Raw genomic sequence first — 23,050 nt, 5'->3', positions numbered from 1 at the left:
GGTACCCTATATAAGCTCCCAGTAGTTACATATCAGTATAGTCTTGAGAAAGGCCTTAATATAGGCCGAAACGCGTTGACACAGACATACTGGTGAGCTTATTTCCTTATTTTAAAGTGTAAAAACTTTATTGCACTATTGTTTGTTTTTTGTTTCTTAACAGGTTTGGACCATTTTTCTATTTTTGTACTAGTTTTTTGTTTTTTTCTCTCTTGTTTTCATTAACTATATATTTGATACTAAAGTTTTCCTTTCATATGTTTGGAGTTTACAAATAGTTTGGATTTCATTTTTGGATCACAATTTGTATCTTATTTTTGGATCGATTTTGTACTCATCTTTGGATCACATTGCATATCATTTTTCTACTTTTTTTTCTGTTTTACCACTATTGGATTATATGGATTGTTGATATATCACAGTTGGATCACATTTGGTCACTGTTTGAACTTTCACTCGCACTTTGAACTATCACTCATATTTGGAACTATTTGTATTTTTGCATTTTTTGGACGTTTTAGAAACTGGACATTGCTATTAATATTATTTTTATCACTCACTATTTCCAACTGTTTGGTACCTGTACACCATTTATATAATTTTAACTGTGTTGATATATATGCTCCTGTATCTGTACTAGGCAAGGGATCTCCTACTTAGTTCATAGAGGATCCCACGGACTCTGCATCTGATTTATTTTATCATTGTTTTATTTATAATATTGTTATATCTTCATTTTAGATATACCATGGATCCATGTTAGTGATAGGTATTTTATTCTAATTCTATGTTTTATACTTGTTAATGTTTGTATGCATTTTATTAAATTGTGAATCGTTTACTATAGATATAAGCTTTCTACCATTTTTATCCTATTGAGCTATTTTAGCGCTCACTCCCTCCTTATATGTACTTTAATAAATTGTGAATCTTTTACTTTAGCTATTACTATTTTTAGCCTATTAAGCTTTTTCAGCGCTCACTCCCTCCCTGTTTAATTTAAACTTTTTGAAGTCCACTAGGGGACTTTTTTGGTAGTGAGCTTTAGGCCATCCCTATAGCGCTTGGGTTACTATATATTTAGTACTGATAAATCCTGCTACCGCTTGTAAGATAGCACTAGAGCCCCTATGTGTGACCCACACAAACACCTCCTACTGAGTCCTTTTTATTTTGCTCAGTCCAAGGTATTGCCCAGAGTAAAAGCCACCTTCTAGTTCTCAGCCCCAGTGCCTGCTAACAACGTGCTGTCACAGGATCCCCCCTATATCTAGATAGGAGTTGAGTTATGTCCAAATAAAGTGCTCCACTTCCTCTGAGGTTCTCCAGACCCAGAATAAAAAGTCAGCACTTATCTTTTAATTCTGCCCGACAGCAGGGCAGCTCAACAGGTTTAAGAGATCCTCTCCCTCCTATAGCCCTGTGGAAAAAGCTAAAGCCTGAGTAATCTTACTATCAGGAATAGGGCAGCATAAATGTATGGGAGGCGCAGTGAGAATTATGTCTCACAAGTTCCCATTGCTCTAAAGCCACCATTGCTCTACTGAAGAGACTGATTTGGACTACGGCTACACCCTAGGACAAAGCAGCACAATCTTGAACTACTTTAAAAATAATAAACTCTTGATTGAAAAATCTTATCTAACACCTCACTTTACCACATCCTATCACTAACGTAGGCAAAGAGAATGACTGGGGTGGGAGGGAAGGGAGGAGCTATTTAACAGCTTTGCTGTGGTGCTCTTTGCCGCCTCATGCTGACCAGGAGGTGAATATCCCATTAGTAATTAAGATGATCCGTGGACTCATTGTGTAATTAAAAAGAAACAAATGTGCATGATAAAAGACAAACAATTTACAAATTCATGGGTTTAGTAATTACATCATGGGTCTAAGGGTCTGTATGTTGATTTATCTCTTCAAATACTGTGTAATGACGTTAATAGGAAACATGTGCAATTAATTTGCTGTGCTTCAAAACCATAGAGCTATATATGTTATTAAGAGATTTTAACAGCGATATTAGTTAGGATGATTACAGAAAATCAAATGTCCATAGCACTCTCTTGCACAACTTCTTCTTTTATTTAGAAATCAGTCATCTAAAGCTTTAGATGTCTGTTTCCTAAATTAAAGAAGAGGTTGTGCAAGAGAGTGCTGTGGACATTTGATTTTCTGGATGTTTGCTATATAAGATTTCACAGTATCTCTGTCTACACCGGCACAAAACACTAAGCAGCTGCTGTTATATTGAAGTTTGGAATAGTTAGGATAGCACTCTCATGTGCATCTCTGCCTCTGTGCAAACGGAAAACCATGTTTGTCATGAATCAAGGTCGCCAATGTAATGCTGTTTGAGCAATCCCTAGCCACACATACAGATAATTGTTGTGTATAGTAAAGGGCACAATCTCAGTTCTCTTACTAGCCACAAATCCAAGACTCCTCATTTCAAAGAGAATCACCTTGGAAAGTCGCAATTTACCAAAAAACATAATTTATGCTTACCAGATAAATTCCTTTCCTTCCGGATAGGGAGAGTACACGGCGTCATTACTTACTGTTGGGAAATACAACACCTGGCCACCAGGAGGAGGCAAAGACACCCCAGCCAAAGGGGCATATTTATCAACAGACAGACCTTGATTAATAGAGGCCAAAGGCTTAAATATCCCTCCCACTTCCTTATTACCCTAGTCATTCTGCCGAGGGAACAAGGAAAAGTAGGAGAAATATCAGGGTATAAATGGTGCCAGAAAAATAAGATAAATAATAGGGGGCCGCCCTTAGACAAGACAAAACAGGCGGGTGCTGTGGGCTCTCCATATCCGGAAGGAAAGGAATTTATCTGGTAAGCATAAATTATGTTTTTCTTCCTAAGATAGGGAGTCCAAGGCTTCATTCCTTACTGTTGGGAAAACTATACCCAAGCTCCAGAGGACACTGAATAAATAACGGGAGGGAACAAAAAGGAAGAGGCAGACCCTATTCTGAGGGCACTACAGCCTGCAAAACTTTTCTCCCGAAAGCTGCTTCAGCCGAAGCAAAAACATTAAACTTGTAAAAATTAGAAAAAGTACGTAAGGAGGACCAGGTAGCCGCCTCACAAATCTGATCCATAAAGGCCTCATTCTTAAAGGCCCACGAGGAAGCCACTGCTCTAGTAGAATGAGCCGTTATCCTCTCAGGAGGATGATGTCCCGCTGTCTTGTAAGCTAAGCAAATTACACTTCTTAACCAGAAAGATAGGGAAGCCGAAGTAGCCTTCTGCTCCTTACGCTTCCCCAAATAGACAACAAAGAGGAAGATTGTCTAAACTCATTAGTAGCCTAAAGATAGAACTTCAAGGCGCGAACCACATCCAAATGGGAAGTAAACGTTCCTTCAATGAAGGATTAGGACACAAGGAAGGAACCACAATCTCTTGATTGATGTTGCAATCTGACACAACCTTAGGAAGAAAACCTAATTTAGTATGAAAAACTGCCTTATCTGCATGAAAAATCATATAAGGGAACTCACATTGCAAAGCAGAGATCTCAGAAACTCTGCTCGCAGAGGCAAAAGCCAAAAAAAAGAGAACCTTGAAAGATAACAATTTAATGTCAACAGAATGCAGAGGCTCAAACAGAGTATGTTGCAGAACATGAAGAACAAGATTTAGGCTCCAATGAGGAGCCCCAGAACTAAACACAGGTCTGATCCTAATCAGAGCCTTAACAAAGAACTGCACGTCTGGAAGCTCAGACAGTCTCTTGTGTAATAAAAACCGACAGGGACGAAATCTGTCCCCTCAGGGAACTAGCAGAAAGGCCCTTCTCCAGTCCATTCTGGAGAAAAGATAAGATCCTGGCAACCTTAACTCGGTGCCAAGAGAAACCACGCTCTTCACACCAGAATAAGTAGGTCCTCCACCCTTTGTGGTAGATACTTTGAGTAACTGGTTTACGAGATTGAATAAGAGTATCAATGACACTCTTAGAGAATCTTCTCAGAGAATCTAGATTTTGATAAACAAATGAACCTTGTAACAGCAGGTCTCTGCGACAAAAATAACTTCCACGGAGGAGATGAGGATATCCCCACTAGATCTGCGAACCACGTCCTTCGATGGAGCAATCAGGATTACTGATACCCACTTCTGCTTGATGCGGGCCACCACTCGAGGAAGAAGCTGTAATGGAAGAAAAAGATATATAAGTTTGAACCCCCAGGGCACTGCTAGTGCATCTACTAGATCCGCTTGGGGATCCCTCGACCCATACCAGGGTAGCTTGGTATTGAGACGGGACTCCATGAGATCCATCTCCGGCGTCCCCCACTTGCTGCATATCTCTAGAAACACCTTGGGATGGAGAGACCATTCCCTGGGTGGAAGGATTGCCTGCTGAGAAAATCTGCCCCCCAGTTGTCCACACCCAGAATGTGAATAGCTGACAGCGAACAGCTGTGGGCCTCCGCCCACTCCAGAATCTGAGATACTTCCTTCATTGTCAAGGAACTTCTCGTTCCCCCCTGATGGTTGATGTAAGCCACCGAGGATATATTGACTGATTGGAATCTGATAAACTGGGACGAACCCAGAAGTGGCCAAGCTTTCAAGGCATTTATGATTGCCCGTAGTTGTAAAATTGATTGGGAGGGAGGACTCCTCCTGAGTCCACAATCCCTGTGCCTTCCTGGCACCCCAAAGAGCTCCCCATCTGGATAGGCTTGTGTCCGTAGTCACAATCTCCCATGATGGTCTCAAGAAGCACGTCCCTCTGGACAGAGCCACCAAGAGAGCGATTCTTTCGACCGGCTGTCTAATACAATCTGTAGAGGCATGTCAGAATGATCGCTGTTCCATTGTCTAAGCATGCACAGTTGTAAGGTCTGAGACGGACCCTGGTAAAAGGAATGATGTCCATGCAGGACACCATGAGACCAATCACCTCCATATCAAGTAGAAATTCCAGCAGCACAGCAGCCAAATATTAAACAAGAGGTACAGCACATGGAATAAACGTTTCACGCCCCCTAGTGGCGCTTCATCATAGACTAAGGATATTACACCAGTGACCATCTTATATAACGGTCACAGTTAATTACCGTATTAACTCTATAATGTGATACATCATTATAACACACACCATTAAAAACAGTAAATTTCGCAAATTATTCAAGTCCTATTTTTGTTGAATATCAAATTAAGGGGAAAATAAATATACATATATATTAGGGCTGGGCGATATGGGAGAAAAAATATTTAATCACAATTTTCTTAAAAATTATTATAACACCTTAATTTTTCAATAAAAAGTTTATTTAACACTACATAATCTTAATGTACATGTTTCTCAATGTCCAATACACTCTGGGAGCATACAAACCACATATGTGTGTGTATATATATATATATATATATATATATATATATACACACACACACACACATACAATCACATACACAGTTACACACACATATAAATATATATATATATGTGTGTGTGTGTGTGTATATATATATATATATATATATATATATATATATATATATATATATATATATATATATAAAAAAAGAAGAAGAAAAAATAATATATATATATATATATATATATATTATTTTTTCTTCTTTTTTTAAACATTTTATCTTGACTGAAAATGAGCCCTGCTCCTGTCCAGGAATCCAATACAGGCATATTGCAGTAGAAGTGGGGGGCTGCTCCTTTTAGAAATGCTGTCACTTGCTGATATCAAATACATTGTAGATGCAGTTACAGCCGTGGGGTTAACTGCATCTGCTAGGTATTTGAGCCATTTCTCAGAGAGCAGGAGATTGTGTGGGAGGTTCCATAATGATTACATAACCTAAGTTTCAGACCGCAGACGTCCCTAGGGGGAAATAGAAGTGGCTTTCCCTCCTCTTCAATCTCCTGCATGGGCTCTGCTTTTAGATTTCTATAGATTGATCGGCTGCAACTGATAAACAGAAAGTGAAAGTAAAACAGCCATTTTACAAATGTGTTCTAAAAGCAACCACTAGATGGAGCTTGTTTGAAGAAATCACATACAAATCAATGCAGTACAGACACATCTGAAGATTTTTTTTTAAACTGCGTACTCTCGCGGTTTTAAAACCGCGGTGATTAATCACGGTTTAGAAGCACATCCGCGATTAATCGTGCAGCCCTAATTTATATATATGCGCAAATGAGTCACCCAGATGTTTATAACAACAACAACAGCAATAATAACCAATTGATTTAAAAGATATGCCCCCTCAAAGTATTGAGATGATATTCAAATACATGAATGACATTAGCAATAATATGTGCATGTACAGTATATACCTTAAGTGCGTGAATATGTAGATATTTTCATAGTATTACCAAAGATACCATGATTATTATTCAAGTCAATACTATAATACTAGCATGAAATATTCAATATTAAATATTAACATGAAAATATGTACTCACTGTATTACATACCCATCTCATACCTAGCAATATGGCAAACAAATTATACATTTATATATATGATAGTATGAACGCATTTAAAGGCAAACTATGTTTGCAAAACACTGTCACCTGCCAAAATCAGTAAATTCCTTTTTAAAATTTTCACTATCTGCGAAAATTGTGTTGTATATTCTATTGTGAATACAATATTATCCCTGTAAGTATTGTCAAATCTTTTTTCTCTGTTGTTCTTAATGACCATTGTACTAACTTCAAACTTGGTCTCTTCTAATTTAGCTTTATTTTAACCTCTAGCTATCAGTCAATTAACTAATTCATCTGCCTGTTGTTAATAGACCAAGTCATCATTGGTATTACGTCATATTCTGATAAACTGACCCCTTGGAATGGTATGAACAAGATGTGGGGGGTGACAGGAGCTGGCATGGAGAATAGTATGCCCCGCAGTAGGTTTCCTTAAAGTTCTAGATACTTTTCTTTTGTTCTCAATGTCACCCACCAGTGTCACATCCAATAAGACAGTCTTAACAGAATCATAGCCTCCAATGAATTTTAAGCACATCATTATCATTTAGAAAGTCAAGAAACAGACCAAATGATATTTCATTAAGAGACTCATCAACAATTAAAATCAAGTCGTCGATGAATCTCTTATAGTAAATAATTTTGTTGGTATGACTCATATAATCAATGTCATAGATAAATCTTAGCTCCCAGTAGCCAACATACAAATTGACAAAACAGGCGAACTTTGCCCCCATAGCAGTGCCACAACACTGGAGGTAGTATTTATCATTAAACATGATGGGATGAATCTCTCAAATAGCTATACAAGCTTTTCACTAGGGGGCACAAAACGCGTCAGACGTTTATTACATGTGCTGTACCTGTTTGATATGAAAAAATAAAATTCTTGTTTAATATTTGCTGCTAGGCTACTGGAATTTCTACTTGATCCACTTACTGCCGTTGCTTTACTGCTTTCCCCGGCATTGCATTTGGCCAATGTGCATCAATACATCTGCCGTATGGACTTGTGGCGTCTGACGTCACTAGTGAGAGCCGATCAAGAGCGCCCCATGGTGAGTTCGGAGCAGCCACTCTGAAAGTTTCTGCTCAATCACCTCCATAAACTGAGCCACAAAGGGACTCAAGGAGGTCCGGAGGGTAAGACATGCTGAAGTTAGTGGATATGGAGTCTATTATAGTACCCAGGAATTCCGCCCTGGTACTTGGGATAAGATAACTCTTTTCCAAGTTTATCTTCCATCCATGTGATCGAAGAAGACTGAGAAGGGAGTCTGAGTATTCTTCCATAAGACGAAAAGATGATGCTTGCACCAGAATATTGTTAAAGTAAGGGGCTACTGTAATATCCTGAGTTCTGGCAATGGCTAGACGAGCCCCCAAAACTTTCGTAAGGATTCTTGGAGCAGTAGCTATGCCAAGCGGAATGGCAAAGAACTAGAAGTGCTGGTCCAGGAATGCAAATCTCAGGAAATGAGATGGCCAAAAGGAACAACACTTTCCAAGAAAGTAGTTTAATGTCCAAAGAAAGCATAGGCTCAAATGGAGGCGCCTGAAACGCCCTCAAAATAATGACAGGCTTGATACAAACCAAAGCCTGTAAAAAACAGTAAATATCAGGAAGCTTTAGCAATCTTTCTGTAAAATGAGACAGAAAGAGCAGAGATTTGTCCCTTCAAGGAACTTGCAGACAAAACCTTATCCAAACTATCCTGAATAAACTGCAAAATTCTAGGAATTCTAAAAAAAATATCCAAATGAATTTATGAGAAGAACACCATGAATATAAGTCTTCCAAATTCGATAATACATCTTCCTAGAAACAGATTTATGAGCCTGTAACATAGTATTAATAACTGAGTCAGAGAAATTTCTATGACTAAGCACTAGGCGTTCAATTTCCATACCTTCAAATTTAATGATCTGAAATCCTGATGGAAAAACAGACCTTGAGACAGAAGATCTGACCTTAATGGAAGAGGCCACGGTTGGCAACTGGACATCCAAACAAGATCCACATACCAAAACCTGTGAGGCCATGCTGGAGCTACCAGCAATACAAATGACTGTTCCAGGATGATTTTGGACATCACTCTTGGAAAAAGAACTAGAGGTGGGAAAATATAAGCAGGTTGGCAACACCCAGGAAGTCAACGCATCCACTGCTTTCGTCCGAAGAACCCTGGAAGTTTCTTGTTTAGATGAGAAAACACATCTGGATGGAGAGACCACTCCCCCGAATGTAAAGTCTGATGGCTGAGATAATCCGCTTCCCAATTATCTACACCTGGGATATGTACCCCAGAAATTAGACAAGAGCTGGATTCCGCCCAAGAAACTATTCAAGATACTTCTTTCATAGCTAGGGGACTGTGAGTCCCACCCTGAAGATTGACATATGCCACAGCTGTGATATTGTCTGTCTGAAACAAATGAACGGTTCTCTCTTCAACAGAGGCCAAGCCTGAAGAACCCTTAAAAATTGTACGGAGTTCCAAAATATTGAATGGTAATCTCGCCCCTTGAGATTTCCAAACCCCTTGTGCTGTCAGAGATCCCCAAACAGCTCCCCAACCTGAAAAGACTCGCATTTGTTGTGCACAGTCCAGGTTGGATGAACCAAAGAAGCCCCTAGAACTATAAGATGGTGATCTAACCACCAAGTCAGAGATAATCGAACATTGGGATTTAAGGATATTAATTGTGATATCTTTGCATAATCCTAGCACCATTGATTCAGCATACAAAGTTGGAGAGGTCTCACATGAAAACGAGCAAAGGGAAGTACGTTCAATGCTGCAGTCATGAAACCTAAAACTTCCATGCACATAGCTACTGAAGGAAAAAATAGAGACTGAAGGTTCCGCAAGCTGAAACCAATTTAAATTGTCTTGTCTGTTAAAGACAGAATCATGGATATTGAATCTACCTGAAAAACTAAAAAGGTGACCCTTGTCTGAGGAATAAAGGAACTTTTTAGTAAATTGATCCTTCAACCATGTCTATGAAGAAACAACAGTAGTTAATTTGCGTAAGATTCTGCAGAATTTAAAGACTGAGCAAGTACAAAGATATCGTCCAAATAAGGAATCACAGCAACACCTCACTCTCTGATGACAGAGAGTAGGACATCTAGAACCTAGAAAAGATTCCTAGAGCTGTCGCTAGGCCAAAAAGGAAGAGCAACAAATTGGTAGTGCTTGTCTAAAAGAGAGAATCTCAGAAACTGAAAGCAATCTGGATGAATCAGAATATGAAGATATGCATCCTGTAAGTCTATTGTGGGCACATAATGCCCTTGCTGAACAAAAGGCAGAATAGACCTTATAATCACCATTTTGATTATTTGGTACTCTTACATATTGATTCCATATTTTTAGATCCAAAACTGGTCTGAATGAATCTTCTTTCTTTGGGACAATGAATAGATTTGAATAAAACCCCAAACCCTGTTCCTGAAATGGAACTGGCATGATTACCCAAGATAACTCCAGGCCTGAAACACACTTCAGGAAAGCCTGAGCCTTTACTGGGTTTGCTGGAATACGTGAGAGAAAAATCTTCTCACAAGCGGTCTTACTCTGAATCCTATTCTGTACCCCTGGGACAATATTCTGAATCCAATGATTTTGCACCAAATTGATCCAAACATCTTAGAAAAATCTCAATCTGCCCCCTACCAGCTGAGCTGGAAAAGAGCCGCACCTTCATGCGGACTTGGGGGCTGGCTTTGATCTCGTAAATGGCTTGGATTTATTCCATTTTGAAGAAGGCTTCAAATTGGAAATAGATTCCTTGGGGAATAATTAGATTTCTGTTCCTTATTTAAGAACAAAAACGGTTAGAAGCTTTAGATTTACCCTTAGATCTTAATCTTGAGGCAAAAAAACTCCCTTCCCCCCAGTGACAGTTGAAATTATTAAATCCAACTGTGAACCAAATAATTTATTACCTTGAAAGAAAAGAAATAGCAATCTCGACTAAAAAATCATATTAGCATTCCAAGATTTAAGCCACAAATCTCTTCTAGATAAAATAGCTAAAGACCTAGATTTAACGTAAATTTTGATAATATAAAAAAATGGCATCACAAATGAAATTATTAGCATGTTGAATCAAGTTAACAATGCTAGAAAAATCATAAAAGGATACTTGTTGTGCTAAAGTTTCCAACCAAAAGGTTGAAACAGCTGCAACAACAGCCAAAGGCATTGCAGGCCTAAGAAAAAGACCTGAAAATAAATAAACTTTCCTTAGATAAGATGCAAGTTTCCTATCTAAAGGATCTTAAAATAAATACTATTTTCCATAGGAATAGTAGTATGTTTAGCAAGAGTAGAGAGAGCCCCAACTTTGGGGATTTTTAAACTCCAATCTAACTGCTGGCAAAGGATACAATTTTTAAAACCTTAAAGAAGGAATAAAAGAAGTACCTAGTTTATTCCATTCCTTAGAAATCATATCAGAAATAGCATCAGGAACTGGAAAAACCTCTGGAGTAACCACAGGTGGTTTATAAACAGAATTTAAATGTTTACTAGTTTTAATATCAAGAGGACTAGTCTCCTCAATATCCAATAATCAACACTTCTTCAACAAAGAACAAATGTACTCCATTTTAAATAAATACGTAGATTTGTCAGTGTCAATATCTGAGGAAGGATCTTCTGAATCAGATAGATCCTCATCAGAGGAGAATAATTCAGTATGTTCTTGGTCATTTGAATTGTCATCAACTCAATGAGAAGTTTTAAAAGACCTTTGCATTTATTAGGAGGCGGGATGGCAGACAAAGCCTTCTGAATAGAAACAACAATAAATTGTTATAAATTCACCATGTATGTTTTGTACATTAGATGTTAAAAGAACAACAACAGGCAATGTACTATTACTGATGGACACGTTCTCTGCATGTAAAAGTTTATCATGACAACTTATTACAAACCATAGCTGGAGATATAATCTCCACAAAATTACAACAAATTTACTTAGCTTTGGTAGAACTGGTATTAGTCAGCAGGAATCCAACAGTGACTTCTGAAACAGGATCAGATTGAGACATCTTGCAAATGTAAGAGAAAAAACATCATATAAAGCAAAATTATCTATTTCCTTATATGGCAGTTTCAGGAATGGGGGAAAAAATGCAAACCGCATAGCCCACTGATAGAGAAAAAAGGCAAGAGGCATATAGGAATGGGGTTTAAAATAATGAAAATATTTGGCGGCAAGTATGACGCACAAACAAACAGAGAAAATTTTTTGGCGCTAACAACATGCGGAAATGACACACTCGTGTCAATGAAGACGCAACATTGTTTAAGGACTCGGCGTCAACAAAGACGCCGGAAATGACGAATTTGCATCATCAAACGTAACTTTGCGCCAAAAATGATGCAATATAGTTTGTCATTTTGCGCCCTCGCGAGCCTAATTCTGCCCGCAAATTTAAAAGGACAGTCAATTTGAAAAAAGACTATATCCCAGGTAAGAAATAAGTTTTCCTAAAAACATAATTTATGTAAGAACTTACCTGATAAATTCATTTCTTTCATATTAGCAAGAGTCCATGAGCTAGTGACGTATGGGATATACATTCCTACCAGGAGGGGCAAAGTTTCCCCAAACCTCAAAATGCCTATAAATACACCCCTCACCACACCCACAAATCAGTTTAACGAATAGCCAAGAAGTGGGGTGATAAGAAAAAAGTGCGAAAGCATAAAAAATAAGGAATTGGAATAATTGTGCTTTATACAAAAAAATCATAACCACCACAAAAAAGGGTGGGCCTCATGGACTCTTGCTAATATGAAAGAAATGAATTTATCAGGTAAGTTCTTACATAAATTATGTTTTCTTTCATGTAATTAGCAAGAGTCCATGAGCTAGTGACGTATGGGATAATGACTACCCAAGATGTGGATCTTTCCATGCAAGAGTCACTAGAGAGGGAGGGATAAAATAAAGACAGCCAATTCCTGCTGAAAATAATCCACACCCAAAATAAAGTTTAAATGAAAACATAAGCAGAAGATTCAAACTGAAACAGCTGCCTGAAGTACTTTTCTACCAAAAACTGCTTCAGAAGAAGAAAACACATCAAAATGGTAGAATTTAGTAAAAGTATGCAAAGAAGTCCAAGTTGCTGCTTTGCAAATCTGATCAACCGAAGCTTCATTCCTAAACACCCAGGAAGTAGAAACTGACCTAGTAGAATGAGCTGTAATCCTCTGAGGCGGAGTTTTACCCGACTCAACATAGGCATGATGAATTAAAGATTTCAACCAAGATGCCAAAGAAATGGCAGAAGCTTTCTGGTCTTTTCTAGAACTGGAAAAGATGACAAATAGACTAGAAGTCTTTCGGAAAGTCTTAGTAGCTTCAACATAATATTTCAAAGCTCTAACAACATCCAAAGAATGCAATGATTTCTCCTTAGAATTCTTAGGATTAGGGCATAATGAAGGAACTACAATTTCTCTACTAATGTTGTTGGAATTCACAACCTTAGGTAAAAATTCAAAAGAAGTTTGCAACACCGCCTTATCCTGATGAAAAATCAGAAAAGGAGACTCACAAGAAAGAGCAGACAATTCAGAGACTCTTCTGGCAGAAGAGATGGCCAAAAGGAACAAAACTTTCCAAGAAAGTAATTTAATGTCCAATGAATGCATAGGTTCAAACGGAGGAGCTTGAAGAGCCCCCAGAACCAAATTCAAACTCCAAGGAGGAGAAATTGACTTAATGACAGGTTTTATACGAACCAAGGCTTGTACAAAACAATGAATATCAGGAAGATTAGCAATCTTTCTGTGAAAAAGAACAGAAAGAGCAGAGATTTGACCTTTCAAGGAACTTGCGGACAAACCTTTATCTAAACCATCCTGAAGAAACTGTAAAATTCTCAGAATTCTAAAAGAATGCCAGGAAAAATGATGAGAAAGACACCAAGAAATATAAGTCTTCCAGACTCTATAATATATCTCTCTAGATACAGATTTACGAGCCTGTAACATAGTATTAATCACAGAGTCAGAGAAACCTCTTTGACCAAGAATCAAGCGTTCAATCTCCATACCTTTAAATTTAAGGATTTGAGATCCTGATGGAAAAAAGGACCTTGCGACAGAAAGTCTGGTCTTAACGGAAGAGTCCACGGTTGGCAAGAGGCTATCCGGACAAGATCCGCATACCAAAACCTGTGAGGCCATGCTGGAGCTACCAGCAGAACAAACGAGCATTCCTTCAGAATCTTGGAGATTACTCTTGGAAGAACTAGAGGCGGAAAGATATAGGCAGGATACTTCCAAGGAAGTGATAATGCATCCACTGCCTCCGCCTGAGGATCCCGGGATCTGGACAGATACCTGGGAAGTTTCTTGTTTAGATGAGAAGCCATCAGATCTATTTCTGGAAGTTCCCACATTTGAACAATCTGAAGAAATACCTCTTGGTGAAGAGACCATTCCGCCCGGATGCAACGTTTGGCGACTGAGATAATCGGCTTCCCAATTGTCTATTCCTGGAATATGAACCGCAGAGATTAGACAGGAGCTGGATTCCGCCCAAACCAGAATTCGAGATACTTCTTTCATAGCCAGAGGACTGTGAGTCCCTCCTTGATGATTGATGTATGCCACAGTTGTGACATTGTCTGTCTGAAAACAAATGAACGATTCTCTCTTCAGAAGAGGCCAAAACTGAAGAGCTCTGAAAATTGCACGGAGTTCCAAAATATTGATCGGTAATCTCACCTCCTGAGATTCCCAAACCCCTTGTGCTGTCAGAGACCCCCACACAGCTCCCCAACCTGTAAGACTTGCATCTGTTGAAATTACAGTCCAGGTCGGAAGAACAAAAGAAGCCCCCTGAACTAAACGATGGTGATCTGTCCACCACGTCAGAGAGTGTCGTACAATCGGTTTTAAAGATATTAATTGAGATATCTTTGTGTAATCCCTGCACCATTGGTTCAGCATACAGAGCTGAAGAGGTCGCATGTGAAAACGAGCAAAGGGGATCGCGTCCGATGCAGCAGTCATAAGACCTAGAATTTCCATGCATAAGGCTACCGAAGGGAATGATTGTGACTGAAGGTTTCGACAAACTGAAATCAATTTTAGACGTCTCTTGTCTGTCAAAGACAGAGTCATGGACACTGAATCTATCTGGAAACCCAAAAAGGTTACCCTTGTCTGAGGAATCAATGAACTTTTTAGTGAATTGATCCTCCAACCATGATTTTGAAGAAACAACAAAAGTCGATTTGTATGAAATTCTGCTAAATGTGAAGACTGAGCAAGTACCAAGATATCGTCCAAATAAGGAAATACCACAATACCCTGTTCTCTGATTACAGATAGAAGGGCACCGAGAACCTTTGTAAAAATTCTTGGAGCTGTTGCTAGGCCAAACGGCAGAGCCACAAACTGGTAATGCTTGTCTAGGAAAGAGAATCTCAGAAACTGATAGTGAGCTGGATGAATCGGAATATGCAGATATGCATCCTGTAAATCTATTGTAGACATATAATGCCCTTGCTGAACAAAAGGCAGGATAGTCCTTACAGTTACCATTTTGAATGTTGGTATCCTTACATAACGATTCAATATTTTTAGATCCAGAACTGGTCTGAAGGAATTCTCCTTCTTTGGTACAATGAAGAGATTCAAATAAAACCCCAGCCCCTGTTCCAGAACTGGAACTGGCATAATTACTCCAGCCAACTCTAGATCTGAAACACATTTCAGAAATGCTTGAGCTTTCGCTGGGTTTACTGGGACACGGGAAAGAAAAAATCTCTTTGCAGGAGGTCTTATCTTGAAACCAATACTGTACCCTTCTGAAATAATGTTCTGAATCCAAAGATTGTGAACAGAATTGATCCAAATTTCTTTGAAAAAACGTAATCTGCCCCCTACCAGCTGGGCTGGAATGAGGGCCGCACCTTCATGTGGACTTAGAAGCTGGCTTTGCTTTTCTAGAAGGCTTGGATTTATTCCAGACTGGAGATGGTTTCCAAACTGAAACTGCTGCTGAGGATGAAGGATCAGGCTTTTGTTCTTTGTTGAAACGAAAGGAACGAAAACGATTATTAGCCCTGTTTTTACCCTTAGATTTTTTATCCTGTGGTAAAAAAGTTCCTTTCCCACCAGTAACAGTTGAGATAATAGAATCCAACTGAGAACCAAATAATTTATTACCCTGGAAAGAAAGGGAAAGTAGAGTCGATTTAGAAGACATATCAGCATTCCAAGTTTTAAGCCATAAAGCTCTTCTAGCTAAAATAGCTAGAGACATAAACCTGACATCAACTCTGATAATATCAAAAATGGCATTACAGATAAAATTATTAGCATGTTGAAGAAGAATAATAATGTTATGAGAATCATGATCTGTTACTTGTTGCTCTAAAGTTTCCAACCAAAATGTTGAAGCTGCAGCAACATCCGCCAAAGATATAGCAGGTCTAAGAAGATTACCTGAACACAAATAAGCTTTTCTTAGAAAGGATTCAATGTTCCTATCTAAAGGATCCTTAAAGGAAGTACCATCTGCCGTAGGAATAGTAGTACGTTTAGCAAGGGTAGAGATAGCCCCATCAACTTTAGGGATTTTGTCCCAAAACTCTAATCTGTCAGACGGCACAGGATATAATTGCTTAAAACGTTTAGAAGGAGTCAATGAATTACCCAAATTATTCCATTCCCTGGAAATTACTTCAGAAATAGCACCAGGAACAGGAAAAACTTCTGGAATAACTACAGGAGATTTAAAGACCTTGTCTAAACGTTTAGATTTAGTATCAAGAGGACCAGAATCCTCAATTTCTAATGCAATTAGGACTTCTTTAAGTAAAGAACGAATAAATTCCATTTTAAATAAATATGAAGATTTATCAGCATCAACCTCTGAAACAGAATCCTCTGAACCAGAAGAATCATTAGAATCAGAATGATGATGTTCATTTAAAAATTCATCTGGATAAAGAGAAGTTTTAAAAGACTTTTTATGTTTACTAGAAGGAGGAATAACAGACATAGCCTTCTTAATAGATTCAGCAACAAAATCTCTTATGTTATCAGGAACACTCTGGCCTAGATTTAGAGTTTGGCGTTAGCTGTGAAAACCAGCGTTAGAGGCTCCTAACGCTGGTTTTAGGCTACCGCCGGTATTTGGAGTCACTCAAAATAGGGTCTAACGCTCACTTTTCAGCCGCGACTTTTCCATACCGCAGATCCCCTAACGTCAATTGCGTATCCTATCTTTTCAATGGGATTTCTCTAACTCCGGTATTTAGAGTCGTTTCTGAAGTGAGCGTTAGACATCTAACGACAAAACTCCAGCCACAGGAAAAAAGTCAGTAGTTAAGAGCTTTCTGGGCTAACGCCGGTTTATAAAGCTCTTAACTACTGTGCTCTAAAGTACACTAACACCCATAAACTACCTATGTACCCCTAAACCGAGGTCCCCCCACATCGCCGACACTCGAAAAAAATTTTTTTAACCCCTAATCTGCCGACCGCCACCTACGTTATCCTTATGTACCCTTAATCTGCTGCCCCTAACACCGCCGACCCTTGTATTATATTTATTAACCCCTAATCTGCCGACCGGACCTGAGCGCTACTATAATAAAGTTATTAACCCCTAATCCGCCTCACTAACCCTATCATAAATAGTATTAACCCCTAATCTGCCCTCCCTAACATCGCCGACACCTAACTTCAATTATTAACCCCTAATCTGCCGACCGAATCTCGCCGCTATTCTAATAAATGTATTAACCCCTAAAGCTAAGTCTAACCCTAACACTAACACCCCCCTAAGTTAAATAAAATTTAATCTAACGAAATTAATTAACTCTTATTAAATAAATTATTCCTATTTAAAGCTAAATACTTACCTGTAAAATAAATCCTAATATAGCTACAATATAAATTATAATTATATTAGAGCTATTTTAGGATTTATATTTATTTTACAGTTAACTTTGTATTTATTTTAACCAGGTACAATAGCTATTAAATAGTTAAGAACTATTTAATAGCTAAAATAGTTAAAATAATTTACAAATTTACCTGTAAAATAAATCCTAACCTAAGTTACAAATAAACCTAACACTAGACTATCAATAAATTAATTAAATAAACTACCTACAATTACCTACAATTAACCTAACACTACACTATCAATAAATTAAATACAATTGCTACAAATAAATACAATTAAATAAACTAGCTAAAGTACAAAAAATAAAAAAGAACTAAGTTACAAAAAATAAAAAAATATTTACAAACATAAGAAAAATATTTCAACAATTTTAAACTAATTACACCTACTCTAAGCCCCCTAATAAAATAACAAAGCCCCCCAAAATAAAAAAATGCCCTACCCTATTCTAAATTACTAAAGTTCAAAGCTCTTTTACCTTACCAGCCCTGAACAGGGCCCTTTGCGCTGCATGCCCCAAGAAGTTCAGCTCTTTTGCCTGTAAAAAAAAACATACAATACCCAAGCCCCCCAACATTACAACCCACCACCCACATACCCCTAATCTAACCCAAACCCCCTTAAATAAACCTAACACTAAGCCCCTGAAGATCATCCTACCTTGTCTTCACCTCACCAGGTATCACCGATCCGTCCTGGCTCCAAAATCTTCATCCAACCCAAGCGGGGGTTGGCGATCCATCATCTGGTGCCTGAAGAGGTCCAGAAGAGGCTCCAAAGTCTTCATCCTATCCGGGAAGAAGAGGCGATCCGGACTGGCAACCATCTTGATCCAAGCGGCATCTTCTATCTTCATCCGATGACGACCGGCTCCATCCTGAAGACCTCCACCGCGGACCCATCTTCTTCCGGCGACGTCCAACTGCAGAATGACGGTTCCTTTAAGGGACGTCATCCAAGATGGCGTCCCTCGAATTCCGATTGGCTGATCGGAATTAAGGTAGGAATATTCTGATTGGCTGATGGAATCAGCCAATCAGAATCAAGTTCAATCCGATTGGCTGATCCAATCAGCCAATCAGATTGAGCTCGCATTCTATTGGCTGATCGGAACAAAAGAACGTCAAAAAATGACGCAACTTCCGGCGACACGTATGACGCCGGAAACAGAAAAGATTTTTTGCGCCAAAAAAGTCTGCGCCAAGAATGACGCAATAAAATGAAGCATTTTCAGCCCCCGCGAGCCTAACAGCCCACAGGTAAAAAGTCAAATTTTTTAAGGTAAGAAAAAATGATTGATTCAAATGCATTATCCCAAATATGAAACTGACTGTCTGAAAATAAGGAATGTTGAACATCCTGAGTCAAGGCAAATAAATGTTTGAATACATATATTTAGAACTTTATAAAAAAAGCGCCCAACCATAGCTTAGAGTGTCACAGAAAATAAGACTTACTTACCCCAGGACACTCGTCTACATGTTGTAGAAAGCCAAACCAGTACTGAAACGAAAATCAGCAGAGGTAATGGTATATATATAAGAGTATATCGTCGATCTGAAAAGGGAGGTAAGAGATGAATCTCTACGACCGATAACAGAGAACCTATGAAATAGACCCCGTAGAAGGAGATCATTGCATTCAAATAGGCAATACTATCCTCACATCCCTCTGACATTCACTGCACGCTGAGAGGAAAACCGGGCTCCAACCTGTTGCGGAGCGCATATCAACGTAGAATCTAGCACAAACTTACTTCACCACCTCCATAGGAGGCAAAGTTTGTAAAACTGATTTGTGGGTGTGGTGAGGGGTGTATTTATAGGCATTTTGAGGTTTGGGAAACTTTGCCCCTCCTGGTAGGAATGTATATCCCATACGTCACTAGCTCATGGACTCTTGCTAATTACATGAAAGAAAAATGCATTTCCCAAATATGAAACTGACAGTCTGCAAAAGGAAATATACTGAAACCTGAATCATGGCAAATAAAAGTACAATACATATATTTAGAACTTTATATAAATACATAAAGTGCCAAACCATAGCTGAGAGTGTCTTAAGTAATGAAAACATACTTACCAAAAGACACCCATCCACATATAGCAGATAGCCAAACCAGTACTGAAATGGTTATCAGTAGAGGTAATGGAATATGAGAGTATATCGTCGATCTGAAAAGGGAGGCAGGAGATGAATCTCTACGACCGATAACAGAGAACCTATGAAATAGATCTCCCGTGAGGAAAACCATTACATTTAATAGGCGATACTCCCTTCACATCCCTCTGACATTCACTGTACTCTGAGAGGAATCGGGCTTCAAAATGCTGAGAAGCGCATATCAACGTAGAAATCTTAGCACAAACTTACTTCACCACCTCCATAGGAGGCAACGTTAGTAAAACTGAATTGTGGGTGTGGTGAGGGGTGTATTTATAGGCATTTTGAGGTTTGGGAAACTTTTTCCCTCCTGGTAGGATTGTATATCCCATACCTCACTAGCTCATGGACTCTTGCCAATTACATGAAAGAACATTTATTTACTAGACAGGGTTTTATACTCCAGGTTTATAAGTCAGTTATTATAGTGAACTCTTTCAGAACTGTACATAAACTGGTTATTGTGATTATATCCCTGGTAGTTATTAATTAAGCATTATAAGTTGGTAATCCATATTGACCAAGGCCTCCTCACAATATAAACAGGTATTACTATTTGGAATAGAGGAAGTATCCTCAAGTAACTCAGAATCCTCCATAGTTTAAGCTAATGACAATAGGACACAGAAAATAGTACAATCTTTTTTATTTCTCAAAAAACGGCACCTTTATACTCCCAATGGCTGGGGCAGTCACCACCACCTAGACCCAGACAATACAGAGAAAAAGCATCTTCTCCGACAGTCAGCTCGGTCGGGAAAGAGGAAAAGATAGTGAGACCACTCCCGGTCACATGGTGCGCAAGGCAGGTCCACCCTGCTATGAGAAAAAGCACGCCAAGCTCCAAAGCATTCAAAGTAAAAGTAAAAACCTGCGCGTTCCAGCCATATAACAAACAGTCTATGAGCCCCCAAAAAAATCACACACATAAAGCAGCATAAAATCAAAGCATCACATTTGATTAATACCAATTGTTCAATAATCCCCCTCAGGAGATATTAACCCATAATTCTATAAGGTAAAAGGAGCCACACACCTTGACCCGCTTTCAACATAAGTAAAAATTGAAATGATCTTACTAGAATCCATGCTGTGGAACAGAAACACAGCTTCTCAAGTGTGAGAGTCTTGTAGCATCACTCCTGACATGGACTTGAGTGAATAAAACGAGCAGGCAGTGAAACTCGTCAACACTGATTGCTTAGGAGCTGCTAGCAGGCAGTCTGGATGGGTTTGCAGAAAGACTCTCCCTGCATCTCCAGACTCTAATTTTCGTCAATGCTCTCACTGAGAGGCTGACAAGACTACTTAAATCTCCAGTCCCGAATCGAAGGACAGATACCCCTCCTAAGGAACTACTCTGACACTTCTCTGCCATCCTCCTGTGACGAAAGGCAAAGAATGACTGGGGGATCGGGGTGTCTTTGCCTCCTCCTGGTGGCCCGGTTCAGTATTTCCCAACAGTAAGGAATGATGCCGTGGACTCTCCTTATATTAAAGGGCCACTGTAAGTAAATATTTTCTATGCCTGTTACTAACTAACTACCCCAAATATGCTTTTTATCAATAGCATTTCATTAACATATCTCTACCGTATATCAGAAATCTTGTCTGCAAATTTAATTGTTTTCCAAACCCACTCCGTGGGTATCCTTTGCTCTGTACCAATCCGTTTACAATACCTAGGTTTCAAAATGGCGCTTTAAACACAAAGTTATTGGTTTAAGTATTTTGAACATGCAGTGCTGAAAATAGTGGGCAGGATAACGTGACATCATCGGCGAATAAAAGATATAACTTTTAGAACGTTATGAAACTTCGTTTTGGAGAAAATATAGGTCAGTAGGTTTTAATTAATGTTTATTAACTTTAATATGTTAGTTGTTTAGCTTTAAAATTATAACAGAAAGTAATCCTTTAAGAAGGAAATACATTGAAAAGTACAGTTACACTCATAACACTATCTTATAAAATATTTTTTTTTTTTAAATTGCACCAAAAAAGTCATAAGGGCTGAAAGATGTTGGAAAACAAAGGCAAAGGCTTTAACATATACATGTCTAAATATGTGTATATATATATATATATATATATATATATATATATATATATATATATATATATATATATATATGTAATTTTAAATAGATATTGTATATGTATAATTTGTAGGCATGGTTATTTTGTGCTACTAATAATCTTAAATGTATGTATTTAATCTCTTGGGAAATTTGCCTGATGAAATTAAAATTTATGGTCTCCTTTTCTATTGTCAATAAGAGGAAGGTGATATTTGAGACACATACACAGCCCTATACACAGACAATTTTATGATAACTGCAGTATGTACTAAAGGTCTGGACGATAGGGAAAAGGTCATTTGCAGAGGAAATAACAGGAACATCAGGATAATGATTTATACTGCAATGCTTTCTTACATACTATGCTTAGTTAACATAGAATTATCCTTATACAGTGTTAAACGTAAAGGATCATTAATTAGAGTAGAAATTGTATAATCAACAAATACATAATACAAAGACAATTCAATTTTTTGGACAAATCACACAAACATATACTGTGAACTTTTTCACATGCTTAGTAGGAGTTGGTGCCAAAGTGTAAAGCGATAATGAAAGTAAATTGTGATTTTTTTTAAAAAAATTGCATGCCTTATCGGAATCATAACTTTAGTGTCCGTTTAATCAAAAAGTTTGTGGTAAATTTAGCAATAAAGACAAACAACATACCCATAAAAGAATGCATCCATAAGCATACATATCAGATGACATGGAAGCTGGATGTCCCATAGTCAATTCAGGAGCCCTTAGGTGTGGAAAACTTACTGAAGAGGAAGAACTTCTTTGTGCCTAGAATTCAAGGATAGAGTTTTGATAAATTATACCATTAAAAAAGGTTATATTAATTCAGTACTATGAGTAACAAATATAGCCTACAAAGGGCCAGATTATGAGTGGAGCGCTAACAGTTATGCTCAAGCGATAAGGAGTTTATCCCGGATGTTTGTGCTTGCAGGGTATACTGCTGATAATATGAGTTGAAAGTAAACGCGATTGCTTGACTGCAATCAGATTTATGCTAGAATGATTACTGTGTCTTTAGAGCTCTGGTTAACTGTTTTATTAAACAAAAAAAGTTGCACAAAACATCAAAACATAATTTATGCTTACCTGATAAATTTATTTCTCTTGTAGTGTGTTCAGTCCACGGGTCATCCATTACTTATGGGATATATTCTCCTTCCCAACAGGAAGTTGCAAGAGGATCACCCAAGCAGAGCTGCTATATAGCTCCTCCCCTCACATGTCATATCCAGTCATTCGACCGAAACAAGACGAGAAAGGAGAAACTATAGGGTGTAGTGGTGACTGGAGTTATAATTTAAAATTTAGAACCTGCCTCAAAAAGACAGGGCG

At 38.3% G+C, this 23,050-nt stretch overlaps 1 protein-coding gene across 1 annotated transcript in view; it reads right to left on the bottom strand.

The window, feature by feature from the left end:
* Positions 1-23,050, bottom strand: part of LOC128660348 (serine/threonine-protein kinase 31-like) — a 119,930-nt gene that overhangs the window by 57,900 nt on the left and 38,980 nt on the right. Inside the window, exon 2 of the mRNA XM_053714150.1 lies at positions 22,364-22,483. Within this exon, the coding sequence (XP_053570125.1) occupies positions 22,364-22,483 (120 nt within the window). The remainder of the gene's footprint in view (positions 1-22,363; positions 22,484-23,050) is intronic.

This window comes from Bombina bombina, chromosome 5, assembly GCF_027579735.1.
Source record: "Bombina bombina isolate aBomBom1 chromosome 5, aBomBom1.pri, whole genome shotgun sequence".
Lineage (NCBI taxonomy): Eukaryota > Metazoa > Chordata > Amphibia > Anura > Bombinatoridae > Bombina > Bombina bombina.
Note: the sequence above shows the minus strand (reverse complement) of the source record. Positions and strands in the feature narration are given on the sequence as shown.